Source organism: Otolemur garnettii, unplaced genomic scaffold (genome assembly GCF_000181295.1).
Source record: "Otolemur garnettii isolate 467f Iridium unplaced genomic scaffold, OtoGar3 scaffold00009, whole genome shotgun sequence".
Lineage (NCBI taxonomy): Eukaryota > Metazoa > Chordata > Mammalia > Primates > Galagidae > Otolemur > Otolemur garnettii.
In genome coordinates, this window is record NW_003852404.1 from 7603780 (window position 1) to 7628213 (window position 24434).

General features: G+C 53.4%; 1 protein-coding gene across 1 annotated transcript in view; it reads right to left on the reverse strand.

Moving 5' to 3' along the window:
- Positions 1 to 24434, reverse strand: part of CROCC (ciliary rootlet coiled-coil, rootletin) — a 40205-nt gene that overhangs the window by 5947 nt on the left and 9824 nt on the right. The window contains exons 9-30 of the mRNA XM_003783866.3: positions 23256 to 23480; positions 22488 to 22584; positions 21804 to 21887; positions 21234 to 21467; positions 20505 to 20704; positions 17984 to 18166; positions 16767 to 16911; positions 15999 to 16145; positions 15451 to 15681; positions 14985 to 15178; positions 14583 to 14710; positions 13193 to 13362; positions 11585 to 11764; positions 10475 to 10609; positions 9980 to 10123; positions 9320 to 9558; positions 8703 to 8862; positions 5934 to 6101; positions 4509 to 4881; positions 691 to 860; positions 459 to 579; positions 10 to 173 (exon numbers count right to left, since the gene is read on the reverse strand). Coding sequence (XP_003783914.1) covers positions 10 to 173; positions 459 to 579; positions 691 to 860; positions 4509 to 4881; positions 5934 to 6101; positions 8703 to 8862; positions 9320 to 9558; positions 9980 to 10123; positions 10475 to 10609; positions 11585 to 11764; positions 13193 to 13362; positions 14583 to 14710; positions 14985 to 15178; positions 15451 to 15681; positions 15999 to 16145; positions 16767 to 16911; positions 17984 to 18166; positions 20505 to 20704; positions 21234 to 21467; positions 21804 to 21887; positions 22488 to 22584; positions 23256 to 23480 — 3892 coding nt within the window. The remainder of the gene's footprint in view (positions 1 to 9; positions 174 to 458; positions 580 to 690; positions 861 to 4508; positions 4882 to 5933; positions 6102 to 8702; positions 8863 to 9319; positions 9559 to 9979; positions 10124 to 10474; positions 10610 to 11584; positions 11765 to 13192; positions 13363 to 14582; positions 14711 to 14984; positions 15179 to 15450; positions 15682 to 15998; positions 16146 to 16766; positions 16912 to 17983; positions 18167 to 20504; positions 20705 to 21233; positions 21468 to 21803; positions 21888 to 22487; positions 22585 to 23255; positions 23481 to 24434) is intronic.

Below are 24434 nucleotides of genomic sequence, written 5' to 3' on the forward strand. Positions count from 1 at the left end.
CCTGCCTACCTGGCTGGCCCGAAGCTCACTCTCCGTGGCCTGCAGAGTCCTCTCCAGTGTGGCCACCTGGTCCAGCATGGCCCGGCGCTCCCGCTCACTGCGCCTCACACTCTCCTCCTGCAGGGCCAGCTCTGCCTGGGCACCGCTCAGCCGCCCATCAACACTGCGGCGGGCTGCAGCCACCACCCGGCCCCATCAGGCACGGCCAGGCACAGTCCCAATACCTGAACCAGGCCACAGAATGCCCAGCCCGCGCTCTGCCCAACACAAGACCAGACTGCCTACACCCTTAAGAGTACACAAGTCTGGACATGAGTGAAGATGACCAGGGAGGGTGCCCTACAGGGGACAGCCCTGAGTCACAGGGCCAGGACAAAGAGAGACAGATTCCCCAGACTCATATCTCAGCTGCTCAAAACATAAGAGAGCAGAGTAGGGACCCTGGGAGTCAAATTTACCTTCCTCACTCTCAGCCACAGCCTTCTGCAGCTGCCTGGCCCGCGAGGTCATGCTGTCCCTCTCTGCCTCCATCTCAGCCAGCTGGCGACTCAAGGCACTTGTCTGGGCCCGAAGATCATCCTGTAGCCCAACGTTGGGGGAAAGAGGAAGACCCATGCTCGGACACCCTGCATTCCCCCCAAGGCCCTTAGACACGTAGTTCTCTCTTGGCCTACTAACACCCGAGCTCACCCGTTCTCTCTGGGCACCCCGCAGCTCCTGCAGGAATTCCCGGAGGGCCCCCCGCACTGCCTCTGGCTCCAAGTCTGGAGGTGCTGGGGACATGGCAGGTCCTGGTGATGATGGCTGGGCCCCAGGACTGTACACTAAGGGGCTGGGGCTGCTGCGGCCTTCCTCGCTTTCTAGAAGAAAAGGCATGCTCGGGATGCAGGAGCCACTGGCCTTCCCCGCCTGAAGGGTGGTTGCAGGCCCTGAACACATCTTAGTCACTTTGTCCTCTCACCCTTTGCAACGAGGCCACTCTGTATCACCCTCAGCTCCCTCTAGAACAGTCCCTGTTCCAGCCCCAGGAGCCTCAGTTCAAGCTATTCCCTCTCTCCTACCAGTTTCTTTCTGCCTGGCCCATCCTTTAGACCAGGTGTCCTCAAACTATGGCCCTCGAGCCACATGCAGCCCACCTAGGACATTTATCTGGCCTGCCAGGTGTTTTTGCTGCCGCTGCTTGTCCTGCTTAGCAGCCGACTCATCCTGGGGCCCACAGTCCAGCCCTCCAACAGTCTGAGGGACAGTGAACTGGCCCCCTATTTAAAAAGTTTGAGGACCCCTTAACCAAAGGCCTGCCTTAGGCCACTGGTCCCCTCAGAGAGCTCCCCAGACTCCATGCAGGGTTGAGGCAAGCTTATCCCACCCTCACAGGGGTCTGTGTCTGCCTCCCACTCAGACCACAAGCACCACAAGAGCTGGGGTTTCTCTCCTATCCACCACTGTGTCCGCAGGGCCCAGTCCAGGGGTGGACACATCATCACCTCAACATCTCCCTGTAGTGAGCACTTACTGTGTGCCAGGTGCTGGGCCACTGCTTTCCCTGTGTTGCCCCATTTCATTCTCATAAAGGGTAAGGACCAAGTTTGCACCTTCCCAGGCAAGACAGGCTCAAAGCAGTGAAGTAATTTGCTCAGTCTCAAAGCTGGGAAATTTCACACCTGGGACGTGAATCCAGGCAACCTGCCTCTCCAGCAGAAAATTAAGCACTCCCACGTGGGAGATGATGGGGAGGTGAAGGGGACAGGGCAGAGTTAGGTCCACACCAAAAATACAAGACAGGGGGACTGCCCCCAGCATCCTCCTGCCTCTGCCAAGTGATACCAAAATGGCTCCGCAGACACAAGCTTGGTCACCACCCAAAAGTCCCAACCTGAAGCACTCGGGGCTACAGTCACTCCTGCTATGCACTGGCCAGGGCACTCTACTCAGGTCACTCAGGCCCTTTCCACTCGGCCTCAGAGAGCCTTCTCCAATGTGCTACCTTAGACTCTTCCCTTATTCCTCACCTCCTCATTGAGCCTCCTGCTGTCACCATACAAACAGCCCTAGCCATCCCCCCTGCCTTTATGTTAAAAAAAAAATTTATTGTAGCAAAATATATGTGACATTAAATGTACAATTTTAAGTATATAATTTAGTGGCATGAATTACACTCACACTGTTGTACAGCCATCATGTTCCCAGATCATATAACCTTGTTATGGGTTGAAATACTGTCCCTAAAACTTCCTATATTAAAATCCTAACCCCCCAGGACCTCATCATGAGACCTTATTTGGAAATAAGGTCTGTGAAGATGAGGTCATACTAGAACGGGGAGCGCCTCTAATCTCATATGACTGACTGGTGTCCATACAGAAAGAGGAAATTCGGGACATAGACCCACACGCAAAGAGAACACCATGGGATGGCTACAGAGACACTGCTGCGGGACAGACCCTTCCCCCAGCACCTAGGACAGATCCTTCCCTCAGCACCTTTGGAGGGCACAGGGCCCTGTTCTCTGCAAGGCGTCAGACCCTGCAAGTTCTAAGACACCTTGTTCTCAGACTTCTAGAACAGTAGGACATAATTTCTGTCAGTTAAGCCACTTGGTATGTGACACATTCACCCCTCCATAACCACAGGTTCCACATCCATGGATTCAACCAAGTAAAGATGGAAAATACTTAGAAAAAAATTAATAAAAATAATAACAATGAAAAATAACAAAAAATTTAAAAATACAGTATAAAAACTATTTATATAGCATTCTATTAGGTACTGTATCTAGACATGATTTAAGGTATACAGGGTGATAAGTGTAAGTTATATGCGAATGCTACACCATTTTATATCAGGACCTTGAGTACCCATGGATTTTAGCATCTAAGGGGGTCCTGGAACCAGTCCCCCTCAGCAGCCCTGGCTCTCTAGGACAACCCCAAATAAACTCTGTAACTTCTGTTTAAAGCAATAAACTCTCGATTGCCACCTTTTCTCAGCTCCTGGTAACCTCTAGTCTGCTTTCTGTCTCTATGAATTGATCTACTATGGGTATTTTATATAAGTGGAATCATACTGCTTTTGTCCTTTGATGACTGCTTGTTTCCCTTAGCATAATGTCATCAAGGCTTATGCATGTGGAACCACATGTCAGAAAGTGATTCCTTTTTAAGGCTGAATAATACTCCATTGTATGTATGTGCTGTATTTGGTTTAGTCATTCATCTGCTGACCACCGTTTGGGTTGTTTCCACTTTTGACTACTGTGAATAATACTGCAATAAACATCGGGGTTCACATATCTGTTCAAGTCTCTGCTTTCAATTCCTTTGGGTACACACCTAGGAGAGGAATTTCTGGGTCTGTGGTAATTTTATTTTTAGCTTTTTGAACAACTATTTTTCCACCGTGGCTTTGCCATTTTACATTCCCTTGTAAATGGTTTTTTGGGAAACAATGGTTTTCCTTGTCTGGTTTTTTCCTTACCTATTTTCCCCCAGCCCTTACCACCACCTGATATATTCCATATTTAATTTATATATCTTATTTATTTATTTATTTATTTTGGAGACAGAGTTCACTTTGTCGCCCACAGACGAGTACTGTGGCATTATTATATCTCATAGCAACCTCAAACCCTTGGGCTCAAGCAATCCTCTTGCCTCTGTTTTTCAATTTTTAGTAGAGACAGGGTCTCATTCTTGCTCAGGCTGGTCTCAAACTTCTGAGCTCAAGCAATCCACTGGCCTGGCCTCCTGGAGTGCTAAGATTACAGACATGAGCCACTGCACCCGCCCTATAGATCACATTTATTAGCCGGTTATTCCCGCACCTAGACCATAAGCTCCATAAGCAGACATGCTTGAGGGTTTTGTTTTGTCCCCTGAGGTTAAACTGTATTTGACACACAGTAGGTACTTAATAAATACTGAGTTATTGGATGAATAAATGTGAAACTGCGGATAAATCTGTGGATTTGAAGAGGCAAGGAATGACTCAAGATCCCAGTTCTAAGATTCCACAGGATCTAGTCTGGCTGGGACAAGATAAATGCTCCCCACAGGGCCCTCCCAGCCTTGCAACACACGGCTCATTTTCCCAACTTTTCCCAGCGTCATCCACTGGACCTATGAGGCAGGGAAGGGAGGCGCTCTTAGAGGGGTTTCTGGAAGGGGGTCAGGCCAGGCCATCAGGGGGAAATGTTAAAGTCGTGTGGAGCAGGGGATGAGAAGCTGAAGAGGGAAGGGAGCTAGTGAAAAGAGGACTCAGTTAAGAGCTGAGAAAATGAGTAAGAAATTTCTCCCCTAAGAAGCAACCTAGGCAGGCACCAGTCAGTAAAGGGAGGAGCCTCGTAGAGGAGAATGGTCCCGCCATAGGTCAGCTCCTGAAAAAAACTGAAAGTGACGTTGCGGAACTGTGGGGCGGGGACTCAGTGAGACCCGCCCATCAGCCCTCCTCTACTCACCCCCCAGCCAGTCTACCGACCCGCCCCCCTCACCCGCAGCTAGAGGAGAGCTCACCTCCAGCGGGGGCATCCCGGGCTGGGGAGCCGGGCTGGGGCCGTGGGGCAGGGCTGGGCGCACGGCCGAGGCCCAGGCCCCGGCGTAGGGCAGAGCGCAGGCCGCCCAGCTGCGCCTCTGCCGCGCGCCGCTGAGCCTCTACCCGGACAAGCTCGGCCTCCAGACCTTGCGCCCGGCCCTGGGCCGCGCTCAGCTGCAGCCCCAGCTCAGCAGCCTCGGCCCGTGCTGCCTCCAGTTTCAGCTCCAGGCTGCGGGCTTGGTCTAGCTGCTGCTTCTGAGAACAGCGCGCCTCCTCCAGGGAGCCCAGCAGGCCGCGCTCAAGGGCCCGGAACTCGCCTTCTTGCTCCTGCAGCTTCCGCTGGGTTCCCTGCAGCTAAGGCGGATGAGAAACCAGGGGTCAGCAAGGCTGCCCCCAGCCAGACGCCCCACTTCCTGGGCCCAGCCTGCAGCCACCATCCCACGTGGCTGGCGCAGCACCTGCTCCTTTAGTGGTCTTTATTCAAGCAAAGGGCAGGTAGGTGCAGGAACATCCAAGTTATACATATTCGTTTTAATCTCTTAGTTGTATATATAAACCTTGTAATATACATAGATAGGACTTTTCGCTAGCACTGAGTGCTTTCCAAAAAGATTTAAATACTATTGTTAATGAATCATCCTCATTTTACAGAAGATGAAACTGAGGCACAGAGAAGTTACCCTCCAAGGTCACACAGCTTGTAAGCTGCAGAGCTGCGATCCAAAGCCAGGCGCTCTAGCTCCAGAGGCTGTTCTCTGAACTACCAGGCTATATAGACTCCTGGTGCAAGTAATTATCAATAGATCTGCCTGGAGGGGAGCATGTACTAAACAATTTACTGATGGGATGTATGGTCACAGACACAAAACCAACCCTCTGGTTTAGGGAAAAAGTCAACTGCTCATGATCATCAGTTTCACTGGAAACCTCACTACTGAGTACCATCTGGACTCCAAGACCTGTGCCAGGGACCTTCATACATCCCCTGCTGTGCTAGCCCCTCCGCCATAAGCACTGTGAAGCACAGAGACTGACCCTGTCAAGGTCCCATAGTAGATTCATAGCAGTAAAACAGCCAGAACAGTGGAGTCAGACAGACCTGGGTGGCTACGTGACCTTAGGTACATCTTTGACCTCTCTGAGCCTCAGTGTCTGGTTCTTTCTGTATAATGGGCCTAAGTGTGCCTACCTCATGAGAGAATCAGAAGAGATCATGTCAACCCCCTAGCCTCCGGGTAGGCCCATGGTTCTCTCAGTTGTTGTTATAACTGAGAAAGAGTCTCAGCAGTGGGGGACAGGAACAAGTCCCAGGGAATGAGCTTCAGAGGGCCCACCTGCTTTCTGCTGGAGAGAGGCCCAGGGCATCCCACCTACTTCCCAGGCAGCCCATCCACCTTCCTGGTTACCTCCTGTCGCACTGCTTCCAGGCTGGCCTCCCCTTTCAACAGCCTCTGCCGGAGGCCCAGGGTCTCCCGCCGGCTCTCCTTCTCTGCCCGCTCACCTAGTGCCAGGCGGCCTTGCAGCTCTGCCAGCTCCCGGCCCAGCCTGGTGTTCTCACTGTCCAGCATCTTCATCTGTGAGGGAAAGAATAGGAAGAATGGGGGCGGCGCCTGTGGCTCAGTTGGTGGGGCGCCGGCCCCATGTGCCAAGGGTGGCAGGTTTGAACCCAGCCCCGGCCAAACTGCAATAAAAAAATAGCCAGGCATTGTGACGGGCACCTATAGTCCCAGCTTCTTGGGAGGCTGAGGCAAGAGAATCGTCCAGGCCCAGGAGTTGGAGGTTGCTGTGAACTGTGACACCATGACACTCTATCCAGGGTGATAAAGTGAGACTCTGTCTCTACAAAAAAACAAAGAAAGAAAGAAAAAGAATAGGTCCTATACCATGCCCAATCCCGGCCAGGAGGCACTCAGGACCCACTTTTCTAGGATCACACACATCAAATTACACCAAATCTACTAGAGCCTGCCCTAGATAACCACACTGAGCTGAGGCCACGCCAGGTACCAATGGTCTCTTAACTGCTTCATCAACAGGCTCAAAACTACCTTTTGGGGGGTGAGGGAGGGAAGAGACCATAGCTCTCTTGGTGACCTTCCACCTCTGCAATGAAAATTAACCTTTTTGGAGTGCTTACCATGTGTCTAGCCCTGTTCTAAACACTGCGCTTATATTAACTCTTTAATCTTCAAACAGTCCTATACGGGGTAGGTACTAACATTATCCCTGTTTAACAAATGAGGAAACTAAGTCACAAGAGAGTTAAAGTGACTTGTCCAAGGTCACACAGCCCACAAGCAGCAGATTGGGCTTTCATCCTAGACAAGTGGAATGCCAACCTGCATTCTAATCCCCTATTTCCTCAGGATCAGGTGGGGATTCCGCCTACCTACCCCACAGCACTGCAGTGAGGGTAACATGAGATAGAGCTGTAGCATACAACACCGGCCATGCAAATGTCAGTTCCTTTTGGGAACTCCTGTGGTGTCTCAGGAAGGTGATTGAGTAGAGAAGGGCTTTTCAGGCTGTGGTATCTCTGGCTATCGAATTGTAATAACTATGGGTAGGGCAGAGTCTAGGAGCTGAATGAGGCTGTTTCCTGTTCTTTGAATCTTTTTTTCTTTTTTTGGAGACAGAGTTTCACTTTAGAGTGCCTTGGTGTCACAGGTCACAGCAACCTCAAACTGTTGGGCTTAAGCAATTCTCTTGCCTCAGCCTCCCAAGTAGCTGGGACTACAGGCATCCACCACAACACCAGGCTATTTTTAGAGATGAGGTCTTGCTCTGATTCTGGCTTAGGCTGGTCTTGAACCTGTGAGCTCAGGCAATCCATCCACCTCAGCCTGTCAGAGTGCTGATTATAGGTGTGAGCCACCGTGCCCTGCGTGAATCTTCTTCTAGAGTGGGAAAACCTGAGCCTACAGTGTCCACGGCAGTACCCAGTATACAGTAAGCACTTGTTCAATGCTCTCTGTGGTGGATGAGTCTGCAGATTATCTAATTCAGAGGTCAGCAAACTTGAATCCACAGGATGAGTTGGGCTGGTCTCCTGTTCTTACAGGGATGTGAGCTAAGAATGACTTTTTTACATTTTTAAATAGTTGAAAATAGTCCATGTCTACATGGAAAATCAAAGGAAGAACAGTATTTCTTAACTCATGAACATGAAGCCAGGAGCAATGGCTCACACCTGTAATCCCAGCACTTGGGAGGCCCAGGCAGGTAGATTGCTTGGGTTCACAGGTTCGAGCCCAGCCTGAGCCAGAGTGAGACCCCATACCCCATTTCTAAACATAGCCAGGCACTGTGGTGGGTACCTGTAGTCCCAGCTACTTGGAGGGCTGAGGCAAAAGAATCACTTGAGCCCAAGAGTTTGAGGTTGCTGTGAGCTGTGATGCTATGACACTCTACTGAGGGCAACAAAGACTCAAAAAAAAAAAGAAAAGAAAATGACAGGAAATTCAAATTTCAGTGTCCATAAACAAAGTGTTACTGGAACACATGCCCGCTTGCTCATACGGCATCTGGGACTGCTTGGTCACCACCACAACAGAGTTGAGTAGTTGCCAGAAATATTTACCATTTGGTTCTTTTTTTAGACAGAGTCTCACTATGTCACCCTGGATAGAGTGCCATGGTATCCCAGCTCACAGCAACCTCAAACTCTTAGGCTTAAGCGATTCTCTTGCCTCAGCCTCCCAAGTAGTGGGGACTACAGGCGCCCACCACAATGCCCGGCTATTTTTTGGTTGCAGGCCTGGGCCAGGCTGCAACCTGCCAACTTCAGCATATGTAGCTGGCGGGCGCCCTGCCCACTGAGCTACGGGCACCAAGCCTCTACCAGTTGGTTCTTCACAGAAAGAATTTGTCAGCCTCTGATCTAGTTCATGAAAGCTGCACCTTTTATGGTTGCTCCCAAATCCCTCCGAGAACTGGACACCAGCTTCTCTCCTTTGAGAAATGTGAGCATGTGTGTGTACAAACATGTACACAGACTTGTGCACGCAGTTTAAGTGGTTCGGGAACTCCTTAAAGCCCATCTGTTAATACTAAAGTTATGTAAGAAGCCTTATTATAGTTCAAAACCCCAGTTTTACATTTGGGGGAACTCCAGAAATGGTTGCTACTGGCCCCAGGGCACCTAACAAGGCCCAGATGATTGGGGACAGGGGTACCTGCCGCCGGAGCTCCTGCAGCTCCCGCCGAGCCTCCAACCGTGAACGCTCCACCTCCTGCAGCCCAGCCCTCAGCTCCCCAGCCTCCTTGCCCACCGCTGCCCGTGCCTCTTCCAGGAGCGCCAGCTTCTGCTCCTTGTCCTCGTTGGCAAGCTTCAGGCTAGAGAAGGTAGGGAGGTCAGAGGCTGCCTTGGGTCTGGGAAGAGTATGATCTATGGCCCCACTTCTTGGAGTAGGTCCAGCTGGTTCTTGGTCTGGAGGTGCCTGCTCGAGTGCTGACTGCCCTTGTGTTCCGTCTTGAGCTATGCTGTCCAGGAGTGGGGGCCAAGCCCTCAGCTGGGAGGGGTGAACCAGTGGCTCCCAGAGGGGCCTGGTTTCCAGGGTGATGATATCAGGTGGGCCCAAGTTTGGACCCAACCCTGCCTACTTCCCCTTTCCTTGGTCAATAGGAAGGAAAATCTAAAACGACCACCTGCTTGGCTGTCATTAGGTGACAGAATCTCCATCTGTGCGATTCCCCAGAACTTTGGGGGTGAAGTTATGTTCTAGGGACAAGATACCATGAGAAGGGTGGGGCTCAGTGAAGGGCTCAGGCTGGTCCCCCTGTGTCACCCTACCTGATGCGTTCACTCTCTGCCTTCTTCACAGCAGCCCGCAGCTCCTCGTTGGAGCGCCGCAGGGCCTCACGCTCCTTGGCACCCTCGCTCAGGCTCCGCCGCAGCTCGCTGGTCTCCTGGCGCTGAGTGTCATGGCCCTCCTGGCTCTCACGCACCTTGCGCTGGGCCTCTAGCAGCTCCCGACGCAGCCCATCTCGGGCCTCCTCCAGTAGGCGCAGCTGGGCCCGAAGCTCTTCTGCCTATGAGCATAGCAGATGTCCACAGGAGAGTGATCGGGGCCTACACAAGTTGGGTCTTGTACCCCATATCCCTGGCCACAGGGCACCTGCCCCATCCCTCTGCAGTGACATAAACCATAAACCGTGAGTTACGATTTAGGCAAAGCAGGCTGGACTCAGCATGTTTTAGCCCTAAATCATCACCAGTCAGGTCCCATGGATAACACCAAGAGAGCAGGGACCACATTCATCCCTCCTTGAAGTCCCCAAGTCCTATCTGTACACAACAGGTACTTAATAAATACTTGATGCCTCCTCTCTAAGTTGGCTGTCCATCTGCCCTCAAATGCAGGGAGGAATCCTACAAGCTTCTGGGGACCCCATAAGCATATAGCACCATGTAGAATGTGCTGCCTGGAAAGGGGGGTGGCTGATGGCTCACCTCGCGCAGGCAGGATTCCCGCTGCCTGCCCAGGTCTCGGGCCTGCTCTTGCAGCCTCTTCACCTCTTGGGCATGGGCCGCTGCAGCCTCCTCCAGCTGGGCCCGCAGGTCCCGCAACTCGGAGGTCAGGGCGTTCACAGTGCTCTGGGACAGAGGGACTCCTCAGACTCAGTCCTGTGTGCCCCCTGCTGCTCCCAACTGGCCGAACTATCTACTTTCAGCTCCAAACATGGCCCCTCTGCTGGCCTGCCAGACCCTCTACTAATCCCTGAATGCCTACTGAGTGACATCCATGTGGCCAGTCTCTCCCAGTGCAGAGTTACACCACCTCTGTCAGATGAGGACTCCCTAAAGGGCTGAACCTCCCCCCATAGTGTGGAAACTTCTCCAGGGCAGGGCCATACCTCCCCTTCAGAAGGGGACTCCTCAGGCAGGGGAGGTGCGGGGATGTGCTTCTCCATGCATGTGGAGGCCCAGCTGCCCAGCCCACCCTACCCGGTCCTGCTCCTGACGGCTCTGAGCATCTCGCTTCTGCCGCTCCATCTCCAGGGAGATGGCAGTAAGGCTGTGCTGTGTACCCATCAGCTTCTCTGACAGTGCTGTCTTCTCGGACTCCTTCAGAGACAAGGCCTGGCCAGGGCAGGGAACAAAGGACTTGGAGTTTGGCTGGTCCTGGGGACATGCTCAGGACTCACTCTGCTCTGAGAAATGTACCCACTGGGGACTCACTGGCCTGAGTGGGCCACTGCAGGTGGACCCAGGGGAGAGATGCAGCCCTGGAAAAGGTGACAACAGCAGTCACAAGAACCCCGGGCACGGCTCGGCGCCTATGGCTCAACCGGCTAAGGCGCCAGCCACGTACACCTAAGGTGGCGGGTTCGAATCCCCAGCCCGGACCCGCCAAACAACAATGACGGCTGCAACCAAAAAATAGCCGGGCGTTGTGGCGGGCGCCTGTGGTCCCAGCTACTTGGGAGGCGGAGGCAGGAGACTCGCTTGAGCCCAGGAGTTGGAGGTTGCTGTGAGCTGTAATGCCACGGCACTCTACCCAGGGGGACAGCTTGAGGCTCTGTCTCAAAAAAAAAAAAAAGAACCCCGGGCACGGACACAACTCACAGATCTCATTAACTTGCCCCTACAACCCTGAAACTAAAGCTCAACGAGGCAAGGTGACTTGCCAGGGTGACACAGCTGGTGAGGAGAGGAGGTGGACACAGTCTACTCTGTTTCTATTACATTATGAGAAAGTCAGGAATTTGTTCTTTGGAGTGAGTGCCATTTGATGCCTGGAGGCATAGTGGGGACTGTTCGGAAGGCTGTCTGTCACAAGGATGCTAGGCCCAGCCTGGGTGGAAGGAAGAGTAGGAAAATGTGAGACAGATTTCCTGGTATCACAACTGTCACTGTCCCACTGCATGCCAGATGTGGAGTGCAGTGATGCTCACAGACCTCTTCTAGTTCCCCTATCTGTAGGTGAGGACACTGAGGCCTAGAGAGGGAAGTGGCCTGCCCCAGGGCTCCTAGCTACTAGGTAGCTCAGCAGGGACCATCCCCAGAAGAGGAGCCCCTTAGGCAGCAGCAGACGCCACACCAGGACTCACGAACCTGCTGCTTCTCACTCTCAGCCAGGAGGAGGCCCTCGTCACGCTCCTGCTGCAGGGCCGCGATCTCCTCACTCAGCTCTTCCTTCTCGGCCTCCAGCCGGGCCAGCAGCTCCTCCCGCTCCTGCTGTAGCTGACTCTGCAGCTGGGCCCGCTCGGCCTCCAGCTCCCGCCATGCTGCCTCCTGGGGGGCCAGGCCCAGGCATGTCTGACACACCAGGGAAGACCCAGGCATCCCCCTGCAAACTTCAGAGCAGCAAGGGCCATCTGGCCCCCATGCTCGAGACTTGGTAACTACAAGGTGGTATGATAAGGGCTGTGAAAGTGCCAAGGAGCAGCAGCAGCCTGGCCTGGGTGTCTGAGAACACTCCCCTGAGGAGGGATGAGCAGTAGGCAGCCAGGTAAAGAGAGGAAAAGAAGCTGACCCCTAGCCAAAAGTAAAGCCCTCAAAAAGACCTAGAAGAAAGAGCAAGCAGGACATGTGGGGGAATCTAAGGGGGACATAGTGAGCCACGAGCCCCAGATGCCAGGCCAAGTGTGCTGAAGGATTTAGAGAATAGAGGTCAGGACAAGGTGACAAGGAGCAATCTGGGTTTTAGATCAGAGGATGTTCTGACAACTGTGGAGGAGGGATTGGGGCTGGGGCAGAGGGGAGTTAAGATTGCCTGTGAGGAATGTGGGGGGTCTGGGATGGCAGAGAGCTGGAGAGAAAACAGATCTGGGCACATTAATAAGCCAAGTCAGGCGGTGTAGGAGTAAGAAGTATAATGGGGGGACGTAGGAGTTTGGCTCCCTGAGGACTGGATAGGTGGGTGAGTAGAGCCCATAGGCAAAGAACAGCCAGCTTAGGGTCAGGGTATGTGCCTGACCCCACCACTGTCCCCAGCAACTTTGCAAAAAGCAGACAGTGGCATCTTTTCCAAAGGCCTCACTGCCACCTGCTGGGGAAGTATGATAAGGCCTATCCCAAGCTGAAGAGACTACAGGGTCAATGGGGCCCTGTCCAGGATGGACAGTTCTCCTGTAGCAGCAGTAATAATTCATGGGCATATTTATTAAGTACTCAGTCACCATGCTAAGTCCTTTATATGAATTATCTCACCTTGTCCTGATAATTCCTTACACCATCCTTTCCCTCATTTCTACAGATGGGGAAATGAAGGCACAGAGACCCTAGGTAGCATCACCAGTATGTGGCCAGGATCAGCATCAAACCCAGGTAATACAACCTTCAAGCCAGTAATCTAGTAACCTCTTTAGCCCTGGTCTTTCTAAATGCTAAGGTCTCAGAGTGAGCCTTTTTATGCAAACAGTACTTCTTAACAAATAACAACAGTGCTTCTCTGCGACACATTAGCTCAGTATTTCTTAAATGTGGCTGTGGATTGCTTACATCAGGATTAACAGAGCTGGAACAGATGTGGAACCTATGAATTTGCATGTTTAATAAGAGAACATGGGTCTTCCCAGTGAAGACCCCAGGGCCCCCGTGGCAGAGAAGTCCCATTTCACAGATGTGAAGACTAAAGCAGAGCAAAAAGGATGATTCGCCTAAGGTCACAAAGGAGACAATGGCTTAGAGCACTGCCCACCCCTACCCAGCTGCCCAAACCTTCTCTCGCTGGAGTCGCTGCAAGTCTTCCTCATGGGCTGCCCGCTGCTCCCGCAAAGAGGCCTGGGCCTCCCGCTCAGCCTGCACCAGCTTCTGTGCCATCAGCTCCTTGTCTAGAGCTGCTTTTTCTTCTGTTGTTATTATCTGCTGCCGTAGGCCTGCCAGCTCCCCTGCATGAGAAAAATGGTGGAAAAGACAATGTTAGATCAAAACCTCCTCTTGGGCGAGCAGACTTAAGCCGTGTGAACGAAATCCCAAAGCAGAGAGGGCATGGTTGGCATCTAGCCCGGGTTCCCTTGAAGAAGTAGCTTGCCCTCTCTGGGCCTCAGTTTCCCCATCTGCTGCATGAGCCCACTGGTTCTGTCCTCTCTCTGCCCTCTTCTCATCAACAAATGATTGATGAGAAAGGCCCCCACAGATGGGAAGGATCAAAGATAGAGCCCATTATTGACTTAGCATACTATGGGTCAGGCACCTGCCTAAGCACTCTCTAGACCTAATTTCATTTCAGCTTTATAACATGTCTACTTAGTTTATCCTCATGCCATTTACAGGTGATGAAACGGAGGCTCAGAGATCAGGATTTCCCAAAGCTGCACAGCTTTACATGAAGCATCACCTTTAAGGACTGACTGTCAGAACATACTTGGTGGAGTATTAACTGTCAGCACTAAAGGAGGTGACTATGGGAAAGGGACATCTCACAGTGGACCATCTAAAAACCATCTCCCAGGGGTGGCGCCTGTGGCTCAAAAGGGTAGAGCGCTGGCCCCATATGCCGGAGGTGGTAGGTTCAAACGCAGCCCTGGCCAAAAAAATAAAATAAAATAAAAACCATCTCCTGGGTTGGAAACCCACCAGCATCTCCCTTCCTGGTTGGGTCTGGCTCAGGTGTACATGAAAGGAAAAATTAATTTCCATGACCCAAGTAGGTGCTTAGTGAAAATGTGGTAACTGGGAAGAAGGCCCAAGTTTAGAGACGGGATAAGGAGCGTGCAGGGCATGGGGCTGAGATTGTGGGGCCAAGAGTTGTCCAAAAACCAGCTGATAGCTCCACAGAGAGATCTCTAACTGCCCTGATGATGACACAGCAGCCACTGTTGACTGGGCCAGGCACTGTGCCAAGGCCTCTCTGTGCTCTTCTATCCATCCTGGCAACAGGCTTAGAAGGTGGGCATTATCCCCTCTAATTACTGGAGAAGAGTCTGCAGCCAAGAAAGGGAAGGGGCTTGTTGGAAGGAAGATCAGATCTCAATAACAGAACCAGGACTGGAACCCAGGTCAACCAGACTCCTACACTAGTGCTCCCACCTTCTATGAGACCCTAGAACTCAACAGCTTGCAGCCTGAGCTGGAGTCTAGTTTTCCCCCCATCCCTAGCCCCCCATACCAGTCAGAGTCTCCTTGGCCAACAGCAAGGCCTGTCCATCGGCTTCCAGCTGCTCCCGGCGGGCCTCGAGCTGTGCCACCTGCCGCTGCACCTCAAACAGGCTGCTCTCCAGGGCTTCCTTCTCCAAGCTGCAGCACACACAGTCCCTGAGGCCCTGGGACTCAGCCTTACCGGCCCCAGGAAACCGTGGATTTCAGGGTGTGGCTAGCTATGGGCCGAGTGCCAACCTACCTGCCTGGCTGGGCTCACGTTCCTTGGGGAAGCCTGAGCCACAGCCAGGATGTGTTGGCAAGCCAGGCTCCTAAGTAACTGCCCTTGTGAACCAATGCCCGGGCGAGGCTGGTCATGCTGTGGCCCCAATAGGATCCCCCAGGGTGGGCTGGGCAGAGCCCAGGGTCTCACCGCAGGCGAGTGGCCTCCTCTGACAAGGTCCGGCCTTCACGCTCCACTGCTGCCAGCTGCACAGCCAGGCCCGCCCGCTCCTTGGCCAGTGCCTCCTTCTCCCGGGCCGCTCGCTCCAGCGCTTCCACCTGCCGGTGTGACTCCCGCCGGGCCTGCTCCAGCTCCTGCTCCCGCCCGCTCAGCTGCCGGGAGAGCTGCCCCCACCCAGGGACTGTGAGCACCATTCCCAGGATCCCCTAGCCTGTTTTTCATGTAGCTTCCCAACTCTCAGCCTGACCCCAAACCTGACCTGACAGGCACAAGAAGGTTGGATAGTTTGTCCAAGTTCCCCAGCTAACTAAAGTGGGGCCAGGTTTAACCTAGAAGCAGATTACTGTACCTGCAACTTACTCTGGGACAGGATGTAGGGGACTGGGAGCCCAACCCGTACCAGCTTCTTAACCCAATGTACACCGCACTCGCACACCTGGGTCAGCTGCTCCTGCAGCCGGCTGCGCTCAAGGCGCAGCATGGGGAGTTGCTGCTCCAGGGCCTCCCGGGCCTGCTCTGCCACGTGCAGGGAGCCCTCCAGACCCTGCTGAGCCACCTCCTGCTCCAGCCGCAACTGCTCCAGCCGCTCCTGCTCCTCCCGTGCAGAGGTGGCCTCCTGCTCTGCCTGCCGCTGCCGGCCCAGTAGGGCTGCCTTTTCTTCCTCCAGCTGGGGAGCCGAGTAGGGGTGGGGCCCAGTGAGCAAGGGGGCCCTCCCAGGACAGCCAGCCCAGGGGAAGCTCCTGGGGACAAGGGGCAGCACCCTTGAGGGTGTGGACATTGAGAGGGAGAAAAACAGAGGAGGACCCACGGATCTTCTCGGCTCTGATACCAAGAAGAGCAGATAGACAGACAGATGGAGTCAGAGAACAACAGAGACAGAAAGGCAGGGACCAAGACAGATGGGTACAAAGCTGTGCCCCAGACGCCTCAGTGGGGTCTCAGTGAGTGGGGAAGACAGGTGAGCAAGGCTGGTGCATGGTGTACCTGGGCGACGAGGTGGTTCAGACCCAGCTTGTCCTGGGCGAGGCTCTCATTAAGGGCGCTCAGCTTGGACAAGGAGTCGCGCAGAGAAGCCTCCTCTGCCCTCAGCTTGGTCAGTGAGAGCTCAAGTTCCACGCGGCCAGCCTCAGCCTGCAGTCAGGACCAGGCAGCCAGAGACAGGCAGGCAGGGACGGACAGGATGAGATGAGAGAAGCCAGAGGGTCAGGATGTGGGAAGAGACAAGAGATGCAGCAAGATGGACCCGTGGAGATGGGGTGGGGAGACAAGGAGACGTGAGATCGGACAAAAGTCACCACAGGAGGCCTGCTGCTTATGAAGCTATCAAAGGTTTAAAAGAACAGCTCGTCCTGCAGAGCAGGGCCAGATATCAGAGGGTCCCTCCAAGGAAGGTCTGGGGATAGCACTGCTCAGGACCCAGACTGCTGGAACAGGGCAGCCCCCACCGAGGACTCTCTGGACCATGATCCCAACTCTCACAGACCTGTGCACAGAGATGAAACTAGATGACCCCAAACTACAGGCACTGCCCTCAGGAGTGTCAGGCAAAGCAGGGATATGGCAATTCAGAGAGGTCAACCCATTTAGGGCTGGGGGCAGAGCAAAGGTCAGCCCATGTCCCAAAGGAAGGGGTCAGTTTATGACTAGATTCAGAGGTCACCCTGAAATAAGGATCAGTTTGGGCCTCAGTGAGAAGACTCAGGCCCTGGGCTCAGAGGGAGGTCTGTGGTTAGGCGGCAAATGGGGACCCACCTTGGTCAGTGCCTCGGCCACCTCACCCTTCTCGGTCTGCAGCATGTCCCGCTGCAGCGTGGCTCGGCTCAGCGCCTCCCTCACCTCCACCAGCTCCTTGGCCAGCCCTGAGCGCTTCACTTCCAGCTGCTCCAGCTGTCTATGGCTGTGAGACAGAGTGCGGGCAGGTGCCCCAGGTCACTTCCTTGAGCCTCCTGCACCCAGCAGCATACTGGGCCAGGGGCTGGGCCTCAGGCAGGAACACAAGGACAGCCAAGCCCACTGCCTTTTGAGCTTTGTGACTCTGGGCCTCAGACTGCACATCTGCCTTTTGAAGGTCTTATAAGGATACATGAATTTGCTATACAAGTACTTAAAATAGTGCCTGACACGTCACCCCAAAGGCCTTCAGAAACAAGAACAATACCTACTACCACAGTGTACTAATATCATCCTGATTCTTCCACTAACTGGCTACTTGGCCCTCTATGTGCCTCAGTTTTACCATCCATAAAATGGAGATTATAATAGCCTCTAAGTCTACATCAGAGAGTTATCTTAAAGATTAAATGAGAGAATCAAAGTGCTTAAAATGGTATCTGGGACTTCATAATATTATTAATAGTATTGGTATTATTATAACTAAATTAAAAAAAAAGAATAGTATTATTAATATTACTGCTGTTGTAATTTTTTTTTTTTTTTGAGACAGAGTCTTATTATGTTACCCTCAGTAGAGTGCAGTGGCATCATCGCTCACAGTAACTTCAACCTCTTGGGCTCAAGTGACTCTCTTGCCTCAGCCTCCCAAGTAGCTGGGACTACAGGCACCTGCTATAATGCCTGGCTATATTTTTAGAGACAGGGTCTCGCTCTTGCTCAGGCTGGTCTCAAACCCCTGAGCTCAGGCAATCCACCCATCTTGGCCCCCCAGAGTGCTAGGACCACAGGTGTGAGCCACTTCACCCAGCCCTGTTATTGTAATTATTATTGGTATTATCATCCAAGCTCTCCCTTGTACCAGTTCTCCAATCCCAGGTAAGTGACCATACCTCCCTGAGCTTCAGTTTCCCAAAATGAAACAGAGTAGAAGACCCTATATCGGAGGGGTACCACTAGGCTGCCTCCAGGTGGTAGGAGACCTAGAACATGAAGGGTGCTACTCAGCTCCTAGGGATGCTGTCAGAAGCCCCAGTGTCATTTGAAAGGCCCCGGCAAGGAGGTGAGAAGCCACTCACCTGCGCTCAAGCTCCCTGCGTGCCCATGCACCGTCCTGCGCCATGTCCTCCCGCTCCTCTTCCAGCCGGTCCCGCTGGCGCCGCAGCTCCTCCTGGGCAGCCTGCAGCTTCTCTCGCTCCTGCTGTAACTCCTCGGCCTGCTGCTGGGCCACCTGCAGGCTGTGGGCCAGACTGCCCTTCTCCCTACAGGATGAAGAGAGGGGAGCAGAAGGGATGCTAGGGCTGTGCCCTCCAGAGGAAATGGCGGGGCTGCTCCTCTAGCCATGAGCCACTGTCCTCCAAGGCACCTGCATCCCAGAAGCCTTTCCTGCCTTGCCCATGGCTGACTCATTTTACCCACACCTCCCTGCAGAAGGAAACTGACTGCTTTTCCCAACTTGCCCTCATGGATGCCCAGCAGAATGAATGGAGGTGTTGGCCTTATCTCCAAGCACCGTACCAGGTAGAAGAGGACAGGGCTAGGCTCCTAGGACACACGGGCAATTATGCCACCAGCTCTGCTAGGCTATGTGATCAGGAAATGCCCCCTACAGCACACCATGCCCCTAAATTCTGGAAAGCCCCATAGAGCTGGGTCTGTCCAGATCCCACAGCTTCCTGCTACATAGAGACATGGCAGGGGAGGGAGGTGGCAGAAACCAGGAACCCTGAAGGCTTGACAAGAGCTCCTATTTTAGGAAAAAAACTTACAACATAATATTAAGTAAAAAAGAGTAGAGTGCAAAATGGGATGTTCCTTGTGAACACAACTAATCAGAAGCCCTTTTTTCCCCAAGGCCTGGAAAACCTGAGTTTGCTACCAGATGTACCTGATTCTAGTTCCGACCTTACCACCCCCAGCCACACTGGCTGCATGAGTCTGGCCAAGACTCTCAACCATAGGACGGGAACAGTTCCAAACTGCATGAGTTTACCAGGAAATCGAACTGACAAAAGGCAAGGAAAGCACCTGGCCAAGAGCCTGGCACACAGTAGGTGTGCAGAAAACACAACAGGAAACACACAATGGGGGTTAGGATGGGTGGGTGAAGCTGTGAAGAGAGGGGGGTCTTGACTTTTTATTTCCCCTCCACTTTCATACTTTTCTTTCTTTCTTTTTTTTTTTTTTTTTTAGACAGAGTCTCACTTTGTCTTCCCGGGCACAGTGCCATAGCATTGCAGTTCACAGCAACCTCAAACTCTTGAGCTTAAGTGATTCTCTCGCCTCAGCCTCCCAAGTAGCTGGGACTACAGGCACCTGCCACAACACCCGGCTATTTTTTGGTTGTAGTCATCATTGTTGTTTGGCAGACTTGGGCTGGATTCGAACCCAACAACTCCGGTGTATGTGGCTGGCACTCTAGCCACTGAGCTATAGGCACCAAGCCATCATACTTTTCATTATACAATTATATTTATGAAGAAAACAAAACAAAATCCAACAACAACAAAAAGAAAAAAACCTGGTAGCTAAGAGGTGGATAACTTCTTTTGTTTTTTTGGTTTTTGTTTTTGAGACAGAGTCTCACTATGTCGCCCTGGGTAGAGTACCGTGGTGTCACAACTCACGGCAACCTCAAACACTTGGGCTTAAGTGATTCTCTTGCCTCAGCCTCCCAGTAGCTGTGACTATAGGCGCCTGCCACAACACCCAGCTGTTTTTGGGTTGTAGTTGTCATTGTTGTTTAGCTGGCCCAGGCTGGGCTCAAACCTGCCAGCCTCAGAGTATGTGGCTGGCGCCCTACTCTTTGAGCTACAGGCGCTGAGCCAGGTGGATAATTTCTTGTCTTAAAATCTCCAAGAAAGATAATCTTAAAACAGTGCTGTCGGCTCGGCGCCTATAGCTCAACCGGCTAAGGCGCCAGCCACATACACCTAAGGTGGCGGGTTCGAATCCCCAGCCCGGACCCGCCAAACAACAATGACGGCTGCAACCAAAAAATGGCCGGGCGTTGTGGCGGGCGCCTGTGGTCCCAGCTACTTGGGAGGCGGAGGCAGGAGACTCGCTTGAGCCCAGGAGTTGGAGGTTGCTGTGAGCTGTAATGCCACGGCACTCTGCCCAGGGGGACAGCTTGAGGCTCTGTCTCAAAAAAAAAAAAAAAAAACAGTGCTGTCAACAGAACTCTCTGAGACGACAGAAGTGTTCCACCGCCTCATGTGGCTGGGTTTTGTCATCTTTTTGTTTAGAGACAGGATCTCACTCTGTCACCCAGGCTGGAATACAGTGGCCCCATCATAGCTCACTGAAATCTTGAACTCCTGGGCTCAAGCCATCGTCCTGCCTCTGCCTCGCCAGTCGCAGGGACTACAGGTAATGTACTATCCCTGACAACATGTGGCTGTTGAGCACTTAAAATGTAGCTACTGCAACCAAGGTACCAAATTCTTACTTTTTAATATTTTCAATTCACTTAAATTGTGATAGACACATGGGGCTTATTGTGACCATTTCTGTGAGAGCCTCGTGCTTAAAGACTCTGGCTGGCATCAGGCCCAGATACAGATTTATTCTGTGGTCCTCCACCTCCCACCTCCCAGGCACCTGCTCAGGAGCTCGTTGGCACTGCGCAGACGCTGGGCCTCGCGCTGGGCATCCTCATGGGCCTGGGTGGCCCCGTCAGTCTTGTCCCGCAGGCGCTGCAGCTGTTCCTCAAGGGCACGACGCTCACTCTCACTGTCACTAAGCTGCTTCCGTAGGGTGCCCAGCAGGCTCTGGCTGGCCTCATAGCGTCCACGCATGTCCTAGGGGTGGGGATCACTGAGTCTGGAGGGGATACAGGAGGCTCCCAGAGCCCACCTACTCTTTGCTGGTTCCACAGCCCATACCAGGCCAGTGACCCCAAGGCTAGGTCTCCACTCACCACACTTCTAAGCCCTCACCTGCCTGGGTGCCAAACTCCCATGTACCCTCCTTCCTCTGACCCAAACCCCGGACTCCGGGTTCCTCCCCTTGCATCCTGGTTCCATCCTGAGACTCCTGCCCACTTTGGCTCTGACACTGCCCATAGCTCCTCTCATCCTAGGCTCCGATTCCTCTTCCCAGACTTTCGCCCAGGGTTCTAGCCCTGTACAACTGGGACCTCATTTTCCTTTCTACCAAGACTCGACTCCTGCACCTCCCCCTCTGGGCTCAGAGCTCAGGCACCTCCAGGAGCCCCCTACACACACACACCCAGTTGCGGTTCCCCAGGGCTCTGGCTGCATCCAGGGTGCTCAGGCTCCTACCCCAGACCCCAGCCACACCCCAGGACAACACTGAGTTCCCTACTACCTGGACCTGCAGCTGGCGCTTGTGCAGGGCAGAGTGGATCAGGGCAAGCGTGGAGGAGTCAGAGCAGGCCGGGGACGGGCCTCGGCGAGGGGAACGACCACGGCCAGGAGAGGAGCGCCGTGGCGGGGATGGGGTCCGCATGCCTGAGAGTCCCCGCAGGCTGCCGTCTGAGTTGTCTGCAGTGCGCTCAGAGCTGCTTAGTTGGACTCCGCTCTCCGTGTCAGACAACACGGCCTGGGGGAGAGAGACATGGGGGCAGAAGGAGGCAGGGAGCGAGCCTTGGGGTGAGCTGGCAAAGACGTCCAGGCGCTGTAGCACAAGTAAGGTCCTTTCCTACCCGAAGCCTCCTGATCCTACCCTCTGTGCTAGTTCACAGTCCTCAGTTTCCCTGCTGAGGCCTCCCATTTATTGTGAGGAAATTCGAAATTTCTCACAGGTGGGCCCAGAGGGTCTGTGATTCTCCCTGGACAACAGCAGCCTGGGGTTCCGGCCCCCCTCCCACCACAGTCCACCCAAGGCCCTCAGGGGGCATGGTGGGCAGTCCAGGACCGCCTGGCTGAGCTTTCCCACCTGTGCCAGGTCCCTCAGGGTCTGCTGTAGTCCCTCTCCCTCGTCTGACTCCAGGGCAGCCTGCTCCTGTAGCCGCAGGGATTCCTTGAGTGAGGTTAGGAAGAAAAAGAAGGGGTGGTCAGAGGTCTGTCCTAGTCAGAAACCCTCCCTTCCTCACAGACCAGATGGCCCGCATAGCCATGCCCCTAGGCCAGCCACATGGTAGACCCCACTGCGCTCACTGAATGGACCAGGCCCTGCTGAAGGTCAGACTAGTGAAGGAGCACTGGACAGAGCCCAGGACAGACCCCACATAGAAGGGCGAGAAACCCAGGTGGTACCCTGAAGAGGGCCCCTCTGGTAGGGAGGCAGCCAAGTTCCCAGAGGAAGCGCCCAGACTGGGAAAGAACAGGTAGAAGTTCAAGTCCCTACTCTCCCACTCCCTGGCTCTGAGACCTGGACAAGCTGTCCCCTCTTAGGCCTGGTTTCCTCATCTGTGTAATGGGGAACGTGGTGGGAGGGTGACACAGGACGAAGGAGGGGTGTGTGCTTCTCACTGAGTGGGGCACACACACGAGGGGGGAGTGTCTGAGTGCAATGCTCAGGGTGGCCCAAGCAGCCTGGCCCCAAGCCTGTGTCTGGACCTGATGGACCTGGCGGGTTCCCCACCCCACCCTGCCACATTTGGGGGCAACTGCATCTCACCAGGGCCTCAAGCTTCTCAGTGAGAGCCTTGTTGACTCGATCCTTCTCCAGGTTTTGGTTCTGAAGACGCTCCACTGCCAGGGCCAGCTCTGTCACTCTGGAGTTGGGGAGCAACAGAGGTGAATCGGGGACTCCCCCCGACCTTCTTAAATCCCCCAACTTCTGTGTTATCCATGCTTCCCCAGACCTGAGGCCGGGGCCCTGAGATCCACCTCCCTAGCTGTGTGACCTTAGGCAGATCACTTCTCCTTTTGACATCTCAGACTTCTTTTGTCACCCTGGGTAACACCCATGGCACCACAGCTCACAACAACCTCCAACTGCTGGGCTCAAGCAAGTCTCCTGCCTCTGCCTCCCAAGTAGCTGGGACCACAGGTGCCTGCCACAACACCCAGCTATTTTTTGGTTTCAGCCATCACTGTTGTTTGGTGGGCCTGCCAGCTCAGGTATATGTGCCTTAGCTGCTTGAGCCATAGCTGCCAAGCCGAGATCTCAGACTTCTTATGGTACTGATCTTATCTCATGGGAAAGCACTCTGGGACTTGTCCAGGTAGCAGGAGTGAGGGGCATAAGTTCTGTCATCAGGAAGTTGAACTATGCATGAGGTACCTTGGGCAAGTGCCTTCGGAACCTCAAATGGGGTACCTGGGAAGACTGGCAGAGCTTACACAGGAGAAGGGCCTGTCCCCAAACAGACACTCCCTACTTCTTGGGCTTCCAAATGTACCCCCTACAGAGAGGCCCACCAGGCGCCCACTAGGCACCCACCTGGCACTGAGGTCGGCCTTGTCCAGGTCACTCTGCACCTGCTGCTGGGCCAGATCCTTCTCCCGGAGCACCTTGTCCCGCAGCTGCTCCTCCAGGAGCGTCTGCTTCTCCAGAGCTGCCTCAACCCGGCTCTCTGCCAGCTGCAGCCCAGCACTCAGACCCAAACTCGCCTCCTGGACAGCCCGTGATGTCCGAGCCAGCTCCCCTCCCATCTGCAATAGGTCCCTGAGGGACAGAGCAGAGGATGAGGATAGAAATGGATGGTGGTGGCTCCCAAGTGCAAATTAAAACTACACAGGGCCAGGCACAGTGACTCACACCTGTGATCCACCTATTCAGGAGGCTGAAGCCCCAGGATCACTTGAGCCCAGGAGTTCAAGGCTACAGTGAGCTGTGATCATGCCACTATATTCCAGCATGGGCAGAAGATTAAGACCCTATCTCTAAAAAAACAATACCCAAAAATACTACACTGGGCGGCATGGTGGTGCACATCTGTAGTCCCAGTACTCAAGAGGCAGAAGCAAAAGGCTCTCTTGAGCCCAGGAGTTTGAGGCCAGCATGGATAACACAGCAAGACCCCATCTCAGAAATGAAAACAAAAAACTACACTGGGATGTCACTATCAAATTGGAGGGAAAAAGAGTTACATAAAATGCATAACATGGGCAGGGCTATGGGGTAAGAGGTCCTCCTCTGCCTGGCAGGTAGAAGGTGAATGAGCAAATGCTCAACGGAGGGCAATTAAGAAAAGCCTTTGCCCCACCAGCTCCACCTCTAGGAATATATTCCATAGATATGCCCTGCACAAGGAAAACGACCTGTGGACAGAGGACTCGCTGCAGCATTGCTCATGTAAAAAATACTGATGACAGGCAGCACCTGTGGCTCAAAGGACTAGGGCGCCGGCCCCATATACCAGAGGTGGTAGGTTCAAACCTGGCCCCAGCCAAGAACAAAGGAAAAAAAATATTGATGACAATGTAAATGTCCATCGAAAGGGGACTGCTACTAATTATGGTACATCCATTCAATAGAATATTCTATAGCCAAAAAAAAAAACAAAAGTAATGGAGGAGCTCTTCCTATCCTGATACAGAGCCACCTCCCAGTTAGGCAAAGAAAGTATCTTCAAGAACTGCAAAGATGGCTCGGCGCCTGTGGCTCAAGCGGCTAAGC